At 48.0% G+C, this 20,577-nt stretch overlaps 2 protein-coding genes across 2 annotated transcripts in view; both read right to left on the minus strand.

Moving 5' to 3' along the window:
* Positions 1 to 671: 671 nt before the first annotated feature.
* Positions 672 to 8,353, minus strand: LOC119920877 (cytochrome c). Its single transcript, XM_038741102.1, has 3 exons — positions 8,250 to 8,353; positions 2,005 to 2,181; positions 672 to 1,873 (listed from the first exon to the last, which is right to left on the minus strand). Exons 2-3 carry the CDS (start codon positions 2,171 to 2,173, stop codon positions 1,725 to 1,727), a joined length of 318 nt encoding a protein of 105 aa, XP_038597030.1. The 5' UTR covers positions 2,174 to 2,181; positions 8,250 to 8,353; the 3' UTR covers positions 672 to 1,724.
* Positions 8,354 to 18,333: 9,980 nt separating this feature from the next.
* C2H7orf31 (chromosome 2 C7orf31 homolog) overlaps positions 18,334 to 20,577 on the minus strand; it is a 41,554-nt gene continuing 39,310 nt past the window's right edge. Inside the window, exon 9 of the mRNA XM_038740870.1 lies at positions 18,334 to 19,374. Within this exon, the coding sequence (XP_038596798.1) occupies positions 18,580 to 19,374 (795 nt within the window). The 3' untranslated portion in view covers positions 18,334 to 18,579. The remainder of the gene's footprint in view (positions 19,375 to 20,577) is intronic.

The raw sequence follows: 20,577 nt of genomic DNA on the forward strand, positions 1-20,577 counted from the left end.
CTTGCCCAGGGTCACCCAGCAGACGAATGACGGAGCCAGGACTAGAACCCCAGTCCTGACAACTTGACTTCTCTGTTACTGATAAAACAGATATGAATCCCTCTTCCCTCCACCTTGACAGAGTCCAACCTGATCACCTTGTACCTAATCCCAGTGCTTACAATAATACCAGGTTACGTAGTGCACACTTAACAAGCACTATTAAAAAAAGTACTTTGGCTCCAACTACACACCCTTGAGGTATCATTCATCTTGGCCACAGCTGAAATCGAGGTTCCAAAGCAGCACTGAAAGCTACTCTCAATTCCTTCTACCTAATACTTTAAGGACTCATAAAGAGGTCGAAGCTGTAATAAAGCAGGACTTGTCTGCCCCAGAAACATCAGTGTGAGCCAATTTGGTGTACCGACCGTGCCACCAGGCTTGTTTCAAGACATCCTTCAATTGTAAACACTCATATCTTTTAAGACATGGGGCTAAGAAAATGCCCCTCAAACTGAAATTCTGTACACCTTTCCCTCTGTCACAGGGATTTGGAAACTCCTCTCAGAGTCAAATACACTACATGCTTGCTTAGCCAAGATGGTTGCAGGCCATTAAAACAACCTACTTAGCTGCACAACAAAGTAGTTCACAATTATAACTAACTCAAAAACTTTCAGAAAAGGAACTACGTTCAGAAGATTTTTAATTATGTTATTGATCACACCATTTACAAACTGTGTGGATGGTAATCTACACTTCTGACCTTCCAAAGGCGTTTGTTAAGAAAACATGGTACAGTATTCACATGTTCGTCTGCAAATTTTTACATTTTTGAACAACTGGATTCTCTATAGTAACCTTTAAATGAAAGGTGTTATATGCCCCAGTGCTCATAGCTACCATTTAGCTTGATCCGGGTACGCTAAAAAACCAGACAAAAAACTGATCAGGAGTCTGATTTCAATTCCTTCGGCATCAACCCATTAATGCTGGCTTAGCCATTGCTCGATACTTGATTTGGGAAGACCCTTTCCTAGAAACTGGGAAACCAGTATTCTAGGAGATTTGACAAACATATTAAAATGCCTCGGCATTTCTCTAATCAGGTCATAAAACTAGAATTTTACTTAAGCCACAGCAAAATGAATAGGAATCGACTGTGGAACGTCCTACTTTTATTTCTATTCAGTGGCCCGGCCCCTCCATCCCATTCACTTGGGTAGCAGGCTAGGGCACTTTGGCTCTAAATTATTTAAAAGCACCTTTTTTTTGCAGACCACACATAGGGTTTCCTCTCTCATGCAAGGCAATTCAGTTTTCCCCAGTGCTTAAAATAGTTATTTGACTGATACTATTACAAAATTAAAAGAGATTCATTTCTCCTGGGTTCTTCTGAGGGGTGGCGTTAACCATCGTTTCAAGCCGAGACTTCACTAGCCACTAGACTTGGGTAGTCTTGTTTTTTAAAAAAAGTGACACCATTCAATTTAAGTGATTTGGGATGACTACAAAAACACAGAGCGCATGATCGTATTATTTAAAACAAATGCCAATCTGGTTTACACAATTCTTTTTAAGTCATGACTAGAACAATAAATCTGAACAGCCATTTATAACTTTCTGGTCGAGGAGACTAATTGAAGGGTAGAGGTATGGTGCATGTACAAAAAAAAAAAGGAAAAGAAAATCAATCACAGGACACATCCCATTTCTGAAATAAATAAGGCGGGAAACAACTATTACTCCGTGGTAGCTTTTTTGAGATATGCTACCAAGTCTGCCCTTTCACCCTTCTTCTTAATGCCGGCGAAGATCATTTTCGTGCCAGGGATATACTTCTTGGGATTTTCCAAGTATTCCATCAGTGTTTCCTCACCCCAGGTGATGCCTAGACGACAAGTTAGGATAGTTAATTCAACAGACCCAACCGTGGGGAGTTCATACCACAAACGTAGTGAAATATACTGCCCACCTCCCTTCTTAAACAGCCCTTCCCACCATTTCCCTTTCCCCGTTTACCTTTGCTCTTGTTGGCATCTGTGTAACTAAAACCCGGAGCCTGCCCAGTCTTCCGTCCAAACAGTCCATTCAGGTTGGGTCCGGTCTTGTGCTTGCCTCCCTTTTCGACTGTGTGGCACTGGGCGCATTTCTGCACAAAGATCTTCTTACCCTTCTCAAAGTCACCCATTATGAATGCTAAAAATTAAAAGCGTAGTCTATAGTCACCTTTTTTCCCCCAGGGGCAGAATTATTCATCTGTAATCTCCGCGTGTTTCTCAAAAGTTAGCACTGGGTAGAAGATGGGCATTGAGGTTAGTTTTTTTTTTGTTTAATCCCTACATTATTGGTCCCTCTGAACACCTTAATTTTTTTTTTTTTAATACCAACAGGCTTATTTGGGGGGAGGGAACTTTATACATTCACAATAAGCTGCGTGGCTTAGTGGCATGATCACTGATGGGCCTGGCAGTTGGGTCACCTGGGTTCTAATCCCAGCTCTGCCACTTGCTGACTGAGTGACTTTGGCCAAGTCACTTCACTGGTCCGGGCCCCACCTTCTTCATCTATAAAATAGGGAGTACCTCTTGTCCCTCCCTTCCCGGACTGTGACCCATTTCCTCGCCCCGTAGCTCCCACAGTGCAACGAACGAATATTATTCCAATCACCCCAGAAGTGGGGCAAAACCCAATCTAAAGTTCCCCGTATTTATTAGGGGCTAGGTCAGAAACGGGGTCACGATCACCTTATGACCTTCGCTGCAGCCAAGCGGGCCAAGGTCAGAGCGACTCCTAACCATGGCTACTCCGGGGCTCAGGGCGGGGAGGAAAATAGCTCCAAAACTAGCAGGGAAACCCAAGGGGGCCGAGGTGGTTTGGGGGATAACGGGCCTGGAAAGGAATTTGTAGGGGGGCACGCTGCCGGGACAAACCAGGACCTCCCCCAACCCCCAGGACAAGGGTCCGGCATCCGGGTCTTTTTGGGCATTTGTTAAGCACTTACTAAGCGCCAAGCACTGTTCTGTACACTGGGGTGGAGTCAGAAGGTCACGGGTTCTAATCCCCACTCGCCTGCTGTGTGACCTCATCTCCAAAATGGGGACGGAGACTACGAGTCCCACCGACTCACTTGTACTCACCCCAGCGCTTAGGATAGTGCCTGGCACCAAGTAAGCACTTACAACAAATAACCTACTTATATTATTAGTCAAGCGACTCAGGGTGGGCAGAATCCCTGTCCCACAAGGGGCTTAACCCCCATTTTACAGAGGAAGAAACTGAGGCCCAGAGAAGTGACTGGCCCAAGGTCACATGCAGCAGCAGGTAATAATAATAATAATGGCATTTGTTAAGCGCTTACTGTGTGCCACGTACTGTTCTATACACATCAGGGAGGGGATTAGAAACCAGGCCCGGTTATTGGTCAAGTGATTCAGGCTGGACAGAATCCCTGTCCCACACGGGGCTTAACCCCCATTTTACAGAGGAGGAAACTGAGGCCCAGAGAGAAGTGGATGGCCCAAGGTCACACGCAGCAGCACATAATTGTAATAATAATGATAATGATGGCACTCATTAAGCACTTACTATGTGCCAAGCACTGTTCTATAGACGGCGGGGAGGGGATTAGAACCCAGGCCCGGTTATTATTCAAGCGAATCAGGTTGGACAGAACTCCTGTCCCATTCGAGGCTTAAGTCCCCAATTTACAGAGGAGGAAACTGAGGCCCAGAGAAGTGACTGGCCCAAGGCCACACATAGCAGCAGGTAATAATGATAATAATGAGGGCATTTGGTGAGCGCTTACTATGTGCCATGCACTGTTCTATAGATGAACAGGATTAGGACCCAGGCCCTGTTATTATTCAAGCAAATCAGGCTGGACTGATCTCCTGTCCCATACGAGGCTTAAATCCCCATTTTACAGAAGGGGAAGCTGAGGCCTACAGAAGTGATTGGTCTAAGGTCACACGTAGCAGCAGGTAATAATGAGGGCATTTGGTAAGCGCTTACTGTGTGCCAAGTACTGTTCTACAGATGTCGGGAAGGGGATTAGAACCCAGGCCCGGTTATTATTCACGCAAATCAGGTTGGACAGAATCCCTATCCCACACGGGGCTTAACCCCCATTTTACAAAGGAGGAAACTGAGGCCCAGGGGGAAGCGGATGGCCCAAGGTCACACACGGCAGCAGGTAATAATGATAATAATGAGGGCATTTGGTAAGCACTTACTATGTGCCAAGTACTGTTCTATAGATGGCAGGGAGGGGATTAGAACCCAGGCCCAGTTAGTACTCAAGTAACGTGGCTCAGTGGAAAGAGCCCGGGCTTTGGAGTCAGAGGTTATGGGTTCAAATCCCGGCTCCGCCACTTGTTAACTGTGTGACTTTGGGGAAGTCATTTCACTTCTCTGGGCCTCAGTTACCTCATCTGTAAAATGGGGATTAAGACTGTGAGCTCCCCCGTGGGACAACCTGCTTAATAAATGCCATTATTAATTAATTAATTCACGCGAATCAGGTTGGACAGCTCTCCTGTCCCATACGAGGCTTAAATCCCCATTTTACAGAGGGGGAAGCTGAGGCCCAGAGAAGTGACTGGCCCAAGATCACAAGCAGCAGCAGATAATAATGATGACAATGAGGGCATTTGGTAAGCGCTTACTATGTGACCAGCACTGTTGTATAGATGGCGGGGAGGGGATTAGAACCCAGGCCCGTTTATTATTCAAGCAAATCAGGTTGGACAGACCTCCTGTCCCACACGAGGCTTAAATCCCCCTTTTACAGAGGGGGAAGCTGAGGCCCGGGAAAGTGACCGGCCCAAGATCACACGCAGCAGCACATAATAATGAGGGCATTTGGTAAACGCTTACTATGTGCCAAGTACTGTTCTATAGATGGTGGGGAGGGGATAAGAGGACAGGCCCGGTTATTATTCAAGCAATCAAGGCTGGACAGCCCTCCTGTCCCACACGAGGCTTAAATCCCCATTTTACAGAGGGGGAACCTGAGGCCCGGGGAAGTGACCGGCCCAAGGTCACACGCAGTAGTAGGTAATAATCAGGGCATTTGGTAAGCGCTTACTATGTGCCAAGTACTGTTCTATAGATGGCGGGGAAGGGATTAGAACCCAGGCCCGGTTATTATTCAAGCAAATCAGGTTGGACAGACCTCCTGTCCCACACAAGGGTTAAACCCCCATTTTACAGAGGGGGAGGCTGAGGCCCAGAGAAGTGAACAGCCCAAGGTCACAAGCAGCAGCAGTTTAATAATAATGAGGGCATTTGGTAAGCGCTTACTATGTGCCAAGTACTGTTCTATAGATGGCGGGGAGGGGATTAGAACCCAGGCCCGGTTATTATTCAAGCTTATTAGGTTGGACAGAACTCCTGTCCCACACGAGGCTTAAATCCCCATTTTACAGAGGGGGAAGCTGAGGCCCGGGTAAGTGACCGGCCCAAGATCACACGCAGCAGCAATAATGATAACAATGAAGGCATTCGGTAAGCGCTTACTATGTGCCAAGCGCTGTTCTATAGATGGCGGGGAGGGGATTAGAACCCAGGCGCGGTTATTATTCAAGCAAATCAGGTTGGACAGACCTCCTATACCACACGAGGCTTAAATCCCCATTTTACAGAGGGGGAAGTTGAGGCCCGGGGAAGTGACCGGCCCAAGGTCACACGCAGCAGTAGGTAATAATCAGGGCATTTGGTAAGCGCTTACTCTGTGCCAGGTACTGTTCTATAGATAGCGGGGAGGGGATTAGAACCCAGGCCCGGTTACTATTCAAACTTATCAGGTTGGACAGACCTCCTGTCCCACACGAGGCTTAAATCCCCATTTTACGGAGGGGGAAGCTGAGGCCCGGGGAAGTGACCGGCCCAAGGTCACAAGCAGTAGTAGGTAATAATCAGGGCATTTGGTAAGCGCTTACTATGTGCCAAGTGCTGTTCTACAGATGGCGGGAAAGGGATTAGAACCCAGGCCCGGTTATTATTCAAGCTTATTAGGTTGGACAGAACTCCTGTCCCACACGAGGTTTAAATCCCCATTTTACAGAGGGGGAAGCTGAGGTCCGGAGAAGTGACCGGCCCAAGGTCACAAGCAGCGACAGTTTAATACTAATGAGGGCATTTGGTAAGCGCTTACTATGTGCCAAGTACTGTTCTATAGATGGCGGGGAAGGGATTAGAACCCAGGCCCGGTTATTATTCAAGCAAATCAGGTTGGACAGACCTCCTGTCCCACACGAGGCTTAAATCCCCATTTTACAGAGGGGGAAGCTGAGGCCCAGGGAAGTGACCGGCCCAAGGTCACACGCAGTAGTAGGTAATAATCAGGGCATTTGGTAAGCGGTTACTATGTGCCAAGTACTGTTCTATAGATAGCGGGGAGGGGACTAGAACCCAGGCCCGGTTACTATTCAAACTTATCAGGTTGGACAGACCTCCTGTCCCACACGAGGCTTAAATCCCCATTTTACAGAGGGGGAAGCTGAGGCCCGGAGAAGTGACCGGCCCAAGATCACACGCAGCAGCAAGTAATAACGATAACAATGAAGGCATTCGGTAAGCGCTTACTATGTGCCAAGTAATGTTCTATAGATAGCGGGGAGGGGATTAGAACCCAGGCCCGGTTACTATTCAAACTTATCAGGTTGGACAGACCTCCTGTCCCACACGAGGCTTAAATCCCCATTTTACAGAGGGGGAAGCTGAGGCCCGGAGAAGTGACCAGCCCAAGGTCACAAGCAGCAGCAGTTTAATAATAATGAGGTCATTTGGTAAGCGCTTACTATGTGCCAAGTACTGTTCTATAGATGGCGGGGAAGGGATTAGAACCCAGGCCCGGTTATTATTCAAGCTTAATCAATCAATCGTATTTATTGAGTGCTTACTATGTGCAGAGCACTGTACTAAGCGCTTGGGAAGTACAAATTAGCATCACATAGAGACAGTCCCTACCCAACAGTGGGCTCACAGTCTAAAAGCTTAACAGGTTGGACAGCCCTCCTGTCCCACACGAGGCTTAAATCCCCATTTTACAGAGGGGGAACCTGAGGCCCGGGGAAGTGACCGGCCCAAGGTCACACGCAGTAGTAGGTAATAATCAGGGCATTTGGTAAGCGCTTACTATGTGCCAAGTACTGTTCTATAGATGGCGGGGAAGGGATTAGAACCCAGGCCCGGTTATTATTCAAGCAAATCAGGTTGGACAGACCTCCTGTCCCACACAAGGGTTAAACCCCCATTTTACAGAGGGGGAGGCTGAGGCCCAGAGAAGTGAACAGCCCAAGGTCACAAGCAGCAGCAGTTTAATAATAATGAGGGCATTTGGTAAGCGCTTACTATGTGCCAAATACTGTTCTATAGATGGCGGGGAGGGGATTAGAACCCAGGCCCGGTTATTATTCAAGCTTAACAGGTTGGACAGACCTCCTGTTCCACACGAGGCTTAAATCCCCATTTTACAGAGGGGGAAGCTGAGGCCCGGAGAAGTGACCGGCCCAAGATCACACGCAGCAGCAAGTAATAACGATAACAATGAAGGCATTCGGTAAGCGCTTACTATGTGCCAAGTAATGTTCTATAGATAGAGGGGAGGGGATTAGAACCCAGGCCCGGTTACTATTCAAACTTATTAGGTTGGACAGACCTCCTGTCCCACACGAGGCTTAAATCCCCATTTTACAGAGGGGGACGCTGAGGACCGGGGAAGTGACCGGCCCAAGGTCACACACAGTAGTAGGTAATAATCAGGGCATTTGGTAAGCGCTTACTATGTGCCAAGTACTGTTCTATAGATGGCGGGGAAGGGATTAGAACCCAGGCCCGGTTACTATTCAAACTTATCAGGTTGGACAGAACTCCTGTCCCACACGAGGCTTAAATCCCCATTTTACAGAGGGGGAAGCTGAGGCCCGGGGAAGTGACCGGCCCAAGGTCACAGGCGGCAGCAAGCAGGTTAATACTAATGAGGGCATTTGGTAGGCGCTTCCTATGGGGCCAGCACTGTTGTCTGGAGGGAGGGGATTAGAAGCCAGGCCCTGGCTGAGGCAGTGAGGCGGTAGTCCAGTGCTCTGCACACTGTGAGGGCTCAATAAATACGATCGATTGATTGATTGATTGATTGAGGTCACCAGGGCTAGGGGGGGATGACCCTTGGGGGCCTGGCGGTTGTGTCTGTCAGGCCTCAATGAGGCCTAGGCCTCGAGCCTTTCTTCGTCCCTGTTTCCCTCCCTCCATTAGCCGTCACTCACCGTCTTCACAGGCCCAAGCACGTCCGTCGGGCGTCCCCTTCCTCTACCCAAGGACACGCCGTACCCGCCGCTATGTAACCGGCGCGGGTGCAACCTACCCCCCTCCCGTGACGTCACGCGGCGCCGACCAATCCGGCGCCCGCCCCCCGGGCCGCCATTGGCCGCGCCCCCCGTCCTTCAAGGCCGTCGGGCTGGGAGCCCCGCCTGGCCGACCAGCATGGTAGGTTGTGGCGACGGCGGGCCCTCACGCCGTACGCACGCCTTCGGTCAACGTCGGACACCCCGGCCGGGTGGGGCCCGCGCCTTACTGCGCAGGCGCGGTGGAGGAGGCCTCGCGGTGGGCTGCTCTGCTGCGCAGGCGCGGTGGAGGAGGCCTCGCGGTGGGCGGCTCTACTGCGCAGGCGCGGTGGAGAAGGCCTCGCTCATTCATTCATTCATTCATTCATTCATTCATTCATTCATCCATCCATCCATCCATCCATTCATTCATTCATTCGTCTTTATTGAGCGCTTACTGTGTGCAGAGCACTGGACTAAGCTCTTGGGAAGTACAATCAATCAATCAATCGTATTTATTGACCACTCACTGTGTGCAGAGCCAATCTCGTTCACTTCAAGTTTATCCTTTCCTGCCTTAACTCAGCCCTCTCTTCTGCCAGACAAAACTATTTCTCCTCCCTTATTGACACCCATGCCCATCACCCCCGCCAGCTCTTCCGTACATTCAACTCCCTTCTCAGGCCCCCGGTTCCTCCCCCTCCTCCTTCCCTCACGCCCAACGATCTGGCTTCCTACTTCATTAACAAAATTAAATCCATCAGGTCCGACCTCCCCAAAGTCACTTCCCCCCCCTTCTCCAACCCCCTGGCTCTCAACACTCTCTGCTACTCTCCCATCCTTCCCAGCGGTATCCTCAGAGGAGCTCTCCTCCCTCCTCTCAAGTGCTACTCCGGCCACCTGTGCTTCTGACCCCATTCCCTCTCATCTCATGAAATCTCTCGCTCCATCCCTTCTCCCCTCCTTAACTTCCATCTTCAACCGCTCACTCTCCACTGGTTCCTTCCCCTCTGCCTTCAAACATGCCCGTGTCTCTCCCATCCTAAAAAAACCCTCTCTTGACCCCATCTCACCTTCTAGTTATCAATCAATCAATCGTATTTATTGAGCGCTTACTATGTGCAGAGCACTGTACCAAGCGTTTGGGAAGTACAAATTGGCAATACATAGAGACAGTCCCTACCCAACAGTGGGCTCACAGTCTAAAAGGGGGAGACAGAGAACAGAACCAAACATACCAACAAAATAAAATAAACAGGAAAGAAATGTACAAGTAAAATAAATAAATAAATAAATAAATAGAGTAATAAATATGTACAACCATATATGCATATATACAGGTGCTGTGGGGAAGGGAAGGAGGTAAGATGGGGGGATGGAGAGGGGGACGAGGGGGAGAGGAAGGAAGGGGCTCAGTCTGGGAAGGCCTCCTGGAGGAGGTGAGCTCTCAGCAGGGCCTTGAAGGGAGGAAGAGAGCTAGCTTGGCGGAGGGGCAGAGGGAGGGCATTCCAGGCCCGGGGGATGACGTGGGCCGGGGGTCGACGGCGGGACAGGCGAGAACGAGGTACGGTGAGGAGATTAGCGGTGGAGGAGGGGAGGTTGCGGGCTGGGCAGTAGAAGGAGAGAAGGGAGGTGAGGTAGGAGGGGGCGAGGTGATGGACAGCCTTGAAGCCCAGGGTGAGGAGTTTCTGCCTGATGCGCAGATTGATCGGTAGCCACTGGAGATTTTTGAGGAGGGGAGTGATATGCCCAGAGCGTTTCTGGACAAAGATAATCCGGGCAGCAGCATGAAGTATGGATTGAAGTGGGGAGAGACACGAGGATGGGAGATCAGAGAGAAGGCTGGTGCAGTAGTCCAGACGGGATAGGATGAGAGCTTGAATGAGCAGGGTAGCGGTTTGGATGGAGAGGAAAGAGCGGATCTTGGCAATGTTGCAGAGCTGAGACCGGCAGGTTTTGGTGACGGCTTGGATGTGAGGGGTGAATGAGAGAGCAGAGTCGAGGATGACACCAAGTTTGCGGCCTTGTGAGACGGGAAGGATGGTAGTGCCGTCAACAGAGATGGGAAAGTCAGTGAGAGGGCACAGAGAAGTGAAGCGTCTTGCCCAAAGTCACCCAGCTGACAAGTGGCAGAGCGGGGATTGGAACCCATGACCTCTGACCTCTTTCCACTGAGCCTGGGCTCAAAAGAGAAGCCGCGTGGCTGAGTGGAAAGAGCATAAGCCCCCAAGTCAGAAAGACCTGGGTTCTAATCCCAGTTCTGCCTTGAGTCTGCTGTGTGACCTTGGGCGAGTCACTTCACTTCTTTGTGCCTCAATTACCTCATCTGTAAAATGGGGATTAAGACCGTGAGCCCAGGCGGGGAGTGGATTGATCCAGCTTGATTAGCTTATATCCGCCCCAGCACTTAGTACAGCAAATACCCCAGAATAAATAAATACCATTGATTGATTGATAAGGATTTGCAGAAAAGCCACGACTTCCACGTGTCTTGGTTATGAATATATACGGTGTGGAATTAAGAGAAGCAGCGTGGCTCGGTGGGAGCCAGAGGTCATGGGTTCTAATCCCGGCCCCGCAACTTGTCGGCTGGGTGACTTTGGGCAGGTCACTTCACTTCTCTGTGCCTCAGTTACCTCATCTGTAAAATGGGAATTAAGACTGTGAGCCCCAAGTGGGACAACCCGATCACCTTGTATCTCCCCGAAGGAGCTTAGAACAGTGCTCTGCACATAGTAATCAATCAATCAATCAATCAATCAATCATATTTATTGAGCGCTTACTGTGTGCAGAGCACTGTACTAAGCGCTTGGGAAGTACAAGTTGGCAACATATAGAGACAGTCCCTACCCAACAGTGGGCTCACAGTCTAAAAGGGCTTAACACATGCCATTATTATTATTAATTCAAATCATCATCATCAATTGTATTTATTGAGCGCTTCTGTGTGCAGAGGAATTCAAATGCTTGCACATGTATAGGGAGGGGCTTATTTTTAACCCGTTTCCTAAAAGTGGCAAATCCTCGAGGTCCATGAAATCGTCTTAATAGTCCAATTATAGGAGGGCATTTCACCTGAATATATTAAAAGACTCAAAACCGTTCTTCCCGGTTGGCATCCGCAGTTCTAACAAACCTTTTTAATGCTGTTGGTTTGCTGAGTCCACGGGTTTTATCATACCGAAAGTACCATTTTATTGCGCTCTGGCATCGTCGTCGGTGTTGAGCAAGAAATCTCAGAGGGCTTCCAGGGAAATTCGTCCAGTCAGATGATCACGAGCCTCTATATTTAGGTTGGAGATGCACTGATTGAACCAATAAAATGATATTTTATTTAAGACAGGATGGTGTGGGAGAGGTGATTTTTTTTTTTCAAAGTCTAATTAACACCGCCTGTAGAAATGAACTGAGAAGGGTTTTGTATGACATAAAATTTAGAAAGGTAGTTATAAAATTTAAAAAGGGAGACTATTAGGCAATTGGTAAGAGCATATTGATGCAGCGTGGCTCAGTGGAAAGAGCCCGGGCTTTGGAATCAGAGGTCATGGGTTCGAATGCCGGCTCCGCCAATTGTCAGCTGTGTGACTTTGGGCAAGTCACTTCACTTCTCTGTGCCTCAGTTACCTCATCTGTAAAATGGGGATTACGACTGTGAGCCCCCCGTGGGACGACCTGATCACCTTGTAACTGCCCCAGCGCTTAGAACAGTGCTTTGCACATAGTAAGCGCTTAATAAATGCCATTAAAAAAAAAGTGCTGTGATTCATTTACTTTCAGAGTGCATTGTACTATCAGATTTGGGATAAAAGATGTGAGGAAAACATACGAAAGGAATTTAATTCATTAAAAAAAATATTTCATATATGTTACCCACAACATACAGTAGAAGCAGCGTGGCTCAGTGGAAAGAGCAAAAAATATTTCATATATGTTACCCACAACATACAGTAGAAGCAGTGTGGCTCAGTGGAAAGAGCACGGGCTTTGGAGTCAGAGGTCATGGGTTCAAATTCCGCTCCACCAATTGCCAGCTGTGTGACTTTGGGCAAGTTACTTAACTTCTCTGTGCCTCAGTTACCTCATCTGTAAAATGGGGATTAAGACTGTGAACTGATCACCTTGTAACCTCCCCAGCGCTTAGAACAGTGCTTTGCACATAGTAAGCGCTTAATAAATGCTATCAAAACAAACAAACATTGGTGTGACTTTTTAGCATGGCATAATGGATAGAGCATGGCCTGGGAGTTGGGGCATGAGTTCTAATCCTGGCTCCGCCATTTGTCTGCTGTGTGACCTTGGGCAAATCACTTCGCTTCTCTGTGCCTCAGTTATCTTGTCTGTAAAATGGGGATTGAGACTGTGCACCCCACGTGGGACAGGGACTATGTCCAACCTGATTTGCCTGTCTCCACCCCAGTGCTTATTACAGTGCCCGGCACACAGTAAGCACTTAGCAAATACCACTATCACTACTATTATTATTATTATTTTCACTGCCTGAAGTCAGCCCGCTGCTGGAGAAAGTGGACTTTCATAAATGTTTACTCGTAAACTCATTAGTGATCATTTCTACTCCTCCATAATTCAGAACCCAAGAATGTGTGGATAATAGCCTGCTGCTGAAGAAAGTGGAATTTCATTAATGTTTACTGGTAAGCTCATTAGTGATCATTTCTACACCTCCATAATTCAGTCCCCAAGAATGTGTGGATAATATATATTAGGGCGCACGTTATTAAACCTGTTAAGAAAGATTAGGATAAACTCCGATTAGTGCAGATTTTGCATAGCAGTGATATCTGTTAAAGCACTGGGGTAGATACAAAGGTAATCTGATTGGAGAGAAACCCTGTCCAACATGAGGCTCAGTCTAAACAGGAGGGAGAACAGATATGGAATCTCCATTTTAGAGATGAGGAAACTGAGTCACAGGGAAGCTAAGTGACAATAAGGGACATGAACCATGTTTTATTCTCACCTGTGTATTTTTTCCTAGGCCTTGAAACAGTGGTCAGGTCTCTATATAGAGGTGTGGGTCATATCCCACTTCTGACACATAGTACTTAGGGAAGCAGTACGGGTTTGGGAGCCAGAGGATTTGGGTTCTAATCCCAGCTCCGCCACTTAATAATAATAGTAATAATAATAATAATAATAACGGTATTTGTTAAGCACTTACTATGTGCCAAGCACTGTTCATTCATTCATTCATTCAGTTGTATTTATTGAGCATTTACTGTGTGCAGAGCACTGTACTAAGTGCTTGGAAAGTACATTTCGGCAATGGATAGAGACGGTCCCTACCCAACAGCGGGCTTACAGTCTAGAAGGCCCTACTGAGAGCTCACCTCCTCCAGGAGGCCTTCCCAGACTGAGCCCCTTCCTTCCTCTCCCCCTCGTCCCCCCTCCATCCCCCCATCTTAACTCCTTCCCTTCCCCACAGCACCTGTATATATGTATATATGTTTGTACATATTTATTACTCTATTTATTTATTTATCTTACTTGTACATATCTATTTATTTTATTTTGTTAGTATGTTTGGTTTTGTTCTCTGTCTCCCCCTTCTAGACTGTGAGCCCGCTGTTGAGTAGGGACTGTCTCTATGTGTTGCCGAGTTGTACTTCCCAAGCGCTTAGTACAGTGCTCTGCACACAGTAAGCACTCAATAAATCCGATTGATTGATTGATTGATTGATTAGAAGGGGGAGACAGACAACAAAACCAAACCAGTTGACAGGTGTCAATACCATCAGAATAGATAAATAGAATTATAGCTATATAAATAGAAGAGAATTATATCTATTATATAATTAGAATTAAATATATTATAAATAGATAGAATTATAGCTATATGTACTATATAATATATACATTATATATAATAGTACACTGTAATATAATATATATATATAAAATGTGTATATATATCATCATCAATCGCATTTATTGAGCGCTTACTGTGTGCAGAGCACTGTACTAAGCGCTTGGGAAGTACAAGTTGGCAACATATAGAGACAGTCCCTAACCAATAGTAGACTCACTGTTCTAAGCCCTGGGGTAGATACTAAGTAAAGAAGTTGTCCCATGTGGGGCTCACAGTCTTAATTCCCATTTTCCAGATGAGGTAACTGAGGCCCAGAGAAGTGAAGTGACTTGTCCAAAGTCACATAGCTGATAAGTGGCAGAGCCAGGATCAGAACCCTCGACCTCTGGCTCCCAAGCCCGTGCTCTCTCCACTAAGCCACGCTGCTGTGTGACCTCAGGCAAGTCACTTCACTTCTCTGGGCCTAAATTTCCTCAACGGCAAAATGGGGATTCAATAGCTGTTCTCCCTCCTATTTAGACCGTGCGCCCCATGGGGGCAGGGACTCTGTCCAACTCAATTAACGTCTACCTACCTCAGTGCTTAAAACAGTGCTTGACAGATAGTAAGCATTTAACATATACCATAAAAGAAACCAGGGCTCTGCACACAGTAAGGACTTAATAAATACCATTTCTGCTACAACTACTATTATTACGTCACACAGCGGGCAGGTGCAGAACTGGGGTTAGGAGCCAGGTCCTCTCTCAGGCTGGTATTCTTTCCAGTAGGCCACACTTCCACATGAGGTGGGGGATGCCTACTGGGGCTGAACAAAGAACCGCCTAGGACAATCTGGGAGGAAGCCAGGCCCAGCAGAAGTGGCCACGATGTGTAGTGAAGACCACAGCAGCTAACAACTTAAAACCCTGGTGAGTCTTGGAGCTGTGATAGTGGACCCACATTAAGCTACAGTCATATCGGCCAGGTCCAGCCTGTAAAGAAAAAAATCTTTGCTTGTACTTCGTAGTGTGCTGCATCGGAGCGGAGCCCTGGAGGTTCAGAGTCCAGTGGCCGGGACTCTGGACTTCCCAGCAGTATCTTCAGAGGAGATCTCCTCCCTCCTCTCAAGTGCCGCACTCTTCACCTGCGCTTCAGACCCCATTCTCTCCCCCCTTATAAAAACTCTCGCCCCTTCCCTCCTCCCCTCCTTATTTTCCATCTTCAACCGCTCACTCTCCAATGGGTTCTTCCCCTCTGCCTTCAAACGTGCCCATGTCTCCCCCACCCTAAAAAAACCCTCCCTTGACCCCACAGCCCCCGTCAGCTATCGCCCCATCTCCCTCCTACCCTTTCTTTCCAAACTCCTGGAGTGAGTCGTCCACGTTCACTGCCTCGAATTCCTCTCCTCCAACTCTCTCCTGGACCTTCTCCAGTCTGGCTTCTGTCCCCTCCACTCCACCAAAACTACTCTCTCAAAGGTCACCAATGACCTCCTTCTTGCCAAATCTAACGGCTCCTACGCCATCCTAATCCTCCTCGACCTCTCGGCTGCCTTTGACACTGTGGACCACCCCCTTCTCCTCAACACGTTATCCAACCTTGGCTTCACGGACTCTGTCCTCTTCTGATTCTCCTCTTATCTCTCTAGCTGTTCATTCTCACTCTCCTTCACGGGCTCCTCCTCCCCCTCCCATCCCCTAACTGTAGGGGTTCCTCAAGGGTCAGTTCTTGGTCCCCTTCTATTCTCCATCTATACTCACTCCCTTAGTGAACTCTTTTGCACCCACGGTTTCAACTATCATCTTTACGTAGGTGATACCCAAATCTGTATCTCCTCCCCTGTTTTCTCTCCCTCCCTCCAGGCTCGCGTCTCCTCCTGCCTTCAGGACATCTCCACCTGGATGTCCTTCAGACACCTAAAACTCAACATGTCCAAGACAGAGCTCCTTATCGTCCCTCCCAAACCCTGCCCTCTCCCTGACTTTCCCATCACTGTGGACGGCACTACCATCCTTCCCATCTCACAAGCCTGCAATTTTGGTGTCATCCTTGACTCTGCTCTCTCATTCACCTCACACATCCAATCCGCCACCCAAACCTGCCAGTCTCACCTTCATATCGCCAAAATCCGCCCTTTCCTCTCCATCCAAACCGCTTCTGCGTCAGTACAATCACATCCTATCCCGACCGGATTACTGCATCAGCATCCTTTCTGATCTCCCCACCTCCTGTTTCTCCCCACTTCAGTCTATTCTTCACTGCTGCCTGGATTATCTTTCTACAGAGATGCTCTGGGCATGTCACCCCACTCCTCAAAAATCTCCAGTGGTTGCCTATCAACCTCCACTTCAAGAAAAACTCCTCACTGTTGGCTTCAAAGTTCTCCATCACCTTGCCCCCTCCTACCTCACCTCCCTTCTCTCCTTCTACATCCAAGCCTGCACACTCCGCTCCTCAGGTGTTAACCTCCTCACTGTGCCTCGTTCTCGCCTGTCCCGCCGTCGACCCCCGGCCCACGTCATCCCCCTGTCCTAGAATGCCCTCCCTCCTCACATCCGCCAATCACATTTCCCCCTTCAAAGCCCTACTGAAGGCTCACCTCCTCCAGAAGGCCTTCCCAGACTAAGCCCCCTTTTTCCTCTACTCCCCCCCATCACCACAATGTGCTCCCTTTGCTCTGCCCCCCGCCTCACGGCACCTGTGTATCTATATACTTATCTATAATTCTATTTATTTACATTAATGCGTGTTCACTTGTTTTGATGTGTATATATATCTATAATTCTATTTATTTATATCGATGCTATTGATGCCTGTTTGCCTGTTTTGATATCTGTCTCTCCCCTTCTAGACTGTGAGCCTGTAGTGGGCAGGGATTGTCTCTCTTTGATTGCTGAATTGTACTTTCCAAGTGCTTAGTACAGTGCTCTGCACACAGTAAGCATTCAATAAATGCGATTGAATGAATGAATATGCCCTGAACGATGGCCACCTACGATGCTCAATACCAGCATTCTTTTGCTGTTGACCGCCCCAACCCCAGAAATCAGGGCATGGGGGAGAGCAGCTGAAATTGGACTGTCTGGTACAAAACTGAACAAATGGCCACTCTTAAGCTATCCTAAAGATGGATTTCTTTCTCCATAAAATGTTCTTATCTCTGAATCAGAAAGCATTCTTTGGCATGCAAGTGAGCATCATTACAGCAGAATCTCAGGATTCATTTCAATTATTTTAATGTCTTCTTCCCCGCCACCTCCGTACATTGTCACTCCTTGTAGGAAGGGATTGTGTTTGGCAACTCTGCTGCACTGTACTCTCCCAAGCGTGTTCCGTAAACAATAAGTACTCAATAAATACCACTGATTAAGTGACGAGGAGGAGCATAGCCAAGTGGAAAGAGCAGAAACTGGGAGTCAGACAATCTGAGTTCTAATCCCAGCTCCGTCACTTTTCATTCATTCAATCAATCGTATTTATTGAGCGCTTACTGTGTGCAGAGCACTGTACTAAGAGCTTGGGAAGTACAAGTTGGCAACATATAGAGATGGTCTCTACCCAACAGTGGGGTCACTTGCTTGCTGTGTGACCTTGGGCAAGACATTTAATTTCTCTCTTCCTCAGTTTTCTCATCCTTACAGTGGGAATTAAATGCCAGTTCCCCCACCTACTTCAACCGTGAGCCTCATGTGGGACAGGGACTGTTTCTGATCTGCTCATCTTGCATCTAGCCAAACGTTTAGCACAGTGCTCGGTATATAGTAAGCACTTAACAATCTATTATTATTATCTGTGTGAGAATCCATTTGAGGATTATCTGTGGCAGTTTCAAACGCCAGCCTCTGTGGACTCGCTTCCCTTACCTGCTCGCCCGTGGTGGCATCCTCAGTCTTCAACGGGTTCCACTGAACTTAGCCATTCCCTCATTTACCCATATGTCCCCGTGACCCTGCCGAAGTCCAAACCGCCTTTTCCTCCACCCACACCACAATGGCAAAACTATTTTCCCCTTCTCATCGCCCCTACTCCCAATTCCACCACCCCAGTGTGTATGCGCACACACACGCAGACACACACTCAGATGCCAGAGATCCATCCCTTGGCGATACATTTGGCAAAACACCAGTCATCCCCAACAATGCCGCAGAAGTTCTGTAGGTCAGTAGGGAACGAATCCCTAGTGACCTTTTCTTTCTTACTAGGACTTCAGGTTAGTGCTTTGTCCCTCCTCATGACTCCAAGATGGCCTGTGTTGTGCCTGGAAATTTAATTTAATCTCTCAACCTCTTACACTGTTTTTTTTCTGATCCACAAAAATGCAAGAGTGCTTGACTTGAAACGGCAGGGGGAAGAGAGTTTGCGGCAACCCAGCAGTCTTCAGAGCGCTGCAACCCTAAGCAGGGGATTCAGTTCTTTTTTTTCCCTTGCAGTTGTGAAGTTTCCAAGGGACAAAGGAGTATATATCAATTACGGAAATAAAATGAATGGAAGCCGTAGAACTTGTATCTCCTCCCAAAACGATGATTATCCCTGAGGTCTTTTTTGCTTTGTTGGATCGATTCATGGAAGCGTCTGTGCATATCCGTTTTTGAAAAAGAATCCTGACGCTCCATCAGGGACGTCTGAGGGCGAGCCACCTCGGCATCGGTCATGGTGGGTCCCGCATCTTGCTTTTCTTCCAAGTTCCCAGCTTGCTGAGGGGCTGGGAGCGGGCTGGAAACAGGTTCTAAATGGGCGGCTCCTCGGTCTCTTCGATCCCCTGGAAAACCTGGCTTGCCAAGGCTAACCGAGTTTTGCCACACGACGTCCCGACTGTGAGGGCTGGCTTTCATATCTTCATAGAAGATGGGTCCGGGGCCCGGCTCAGACTGCGGTCTTAATGCTAGCTGCCTCCAGTACAAAGACTCTGTCTGGCAGGTGTCGGTGATTTTCGGGAAAGGGTTTACTTCATAAAGCACCACCCGATCACAGTGAGGTGGGAGTCGATAGAAAGCCTGGGGTGGTGGTACTCCCTTGATCTCGTTTTCAGTTTTCGAAATCCGCCCTCTGCATTCCCCGCCGGACGGTGTGCTTGTCTCCATCAGCCTCGGCCCTAGAGCGGTAGCCTGGGAGACGCACAGGGGTGCAGGGGTGCAATCCGGGCGGGAGGGCATTTTATCTCGTGATCCTGACTCATGAGGTCGCCGGCCCTGAAGCAAACGGGCAGTGCGTCCTTCCAGCGGTCTTGGTCGGGAGAAGGACGGATGGGATTTTTCTTTCTGAGGGGGCGGAAAATAGGATGGGAATAAGACTGGCAAGTAAATAATAATTACGGTAATAATAATAATAATAATAATGATAACATTTATTAAGCACTTACTATGTTCAAGGCACTGTTCTAAGCACTGGGGAGGTTACAAGGTGATCAGGTTGCCCCACGGGGGGGCAAACAGTCTTAATCCCCATTTTACAGATGAGGTAACTGAGGCCCAGAGAAGTTAAGTGACTTGCCCAAAGTCACACAGCTGGCTATTGGCAGAGCCGGGATTTGAACCCACGACCTCTGACTCCAAAGCCCGGGCTCTTTCCACTGAGCCACGCTGCTTCTCTAAGCAGCGTATTTGTTAAGTAGGTAAGTAGGTAAGGTAGGTAAGTAGTGTATTTGTTAAGTACCTAAGTAGGTATTTGTTAAGCGCTTACTATGTGCCAGGCATTGAACTAAGCACTAAGGTAGATACAAATTAGTCAGGTTGGACACAGTCCCTGTCCCACGTTGGGGCTCACAGTCTCAATCCCCATTTTACAGATGAGGTAACTGAGGCACAGAGAAGTGAAGTGACTTGCCCCAAATCACACAGCGGACAAGCAGCGGAGCTGGGATTAGAACAATGACCGTCTGACTCCTAAACCAGTGCTCTAGCCACTAGGCTATGCTGCTGAAAGGTTCAAAGACCCTCACCTCTTGACGCTACATAAGAAACCTGAAAGACAGAAATAGTCTCAGGGTTTTAGGTCATGAAAGCCTAAAGATCACAAGGACGAGACTGGGAGTCAGGAGACCAGCTTCTAATCTCGGCTTGGGGTCACTTGGCTTCTGTGAGACCTTGGACAAGTCACTTAACTTCTTGTGCCTCAGTTTCTTCACCTGTAAAATGGGGGATTCATCACCTGTTCTCCCTCCCCCTTAACCTGGGAGCCCCATGTGGGATTGTGTCCAAGCTGAAGATTGGGTAGCTAATCCAGCATTATAGTTCAGTGCCTGGCACGGGATAAGCACTTAATTAGTTCCACCATAACCGATTGATATCTTGTTCACTCTAAGACTCTCCTCACGTTCATTTGAGCATATGGAAAAAACCATATTTCATCCTGTCTCCTCTAATTATAGAATCAATCGAGCAACAGTGGTGTTTACTGAGTGCTTACTGTGTGCAAAACACTGTACTAAGCACTTTGGGAATGGATGAGAGTCTGCATCAACA

The sequence above is a fragment of the Tachyglossus aculeatus genome, chromosome 2, assembly GCF_015852505.1.
Source record: "Tachyglossus aculeatus isolate mTacAcu1 chromosome 2, mTacAcu1.pri, whole genome shotgun sequence".
NCBI lineage: Eukaryota > Metazoa > Chordata > Mammalia > Monotremata > Tachyglossidae > Tachyglossus > Tachyglossus aculeatus.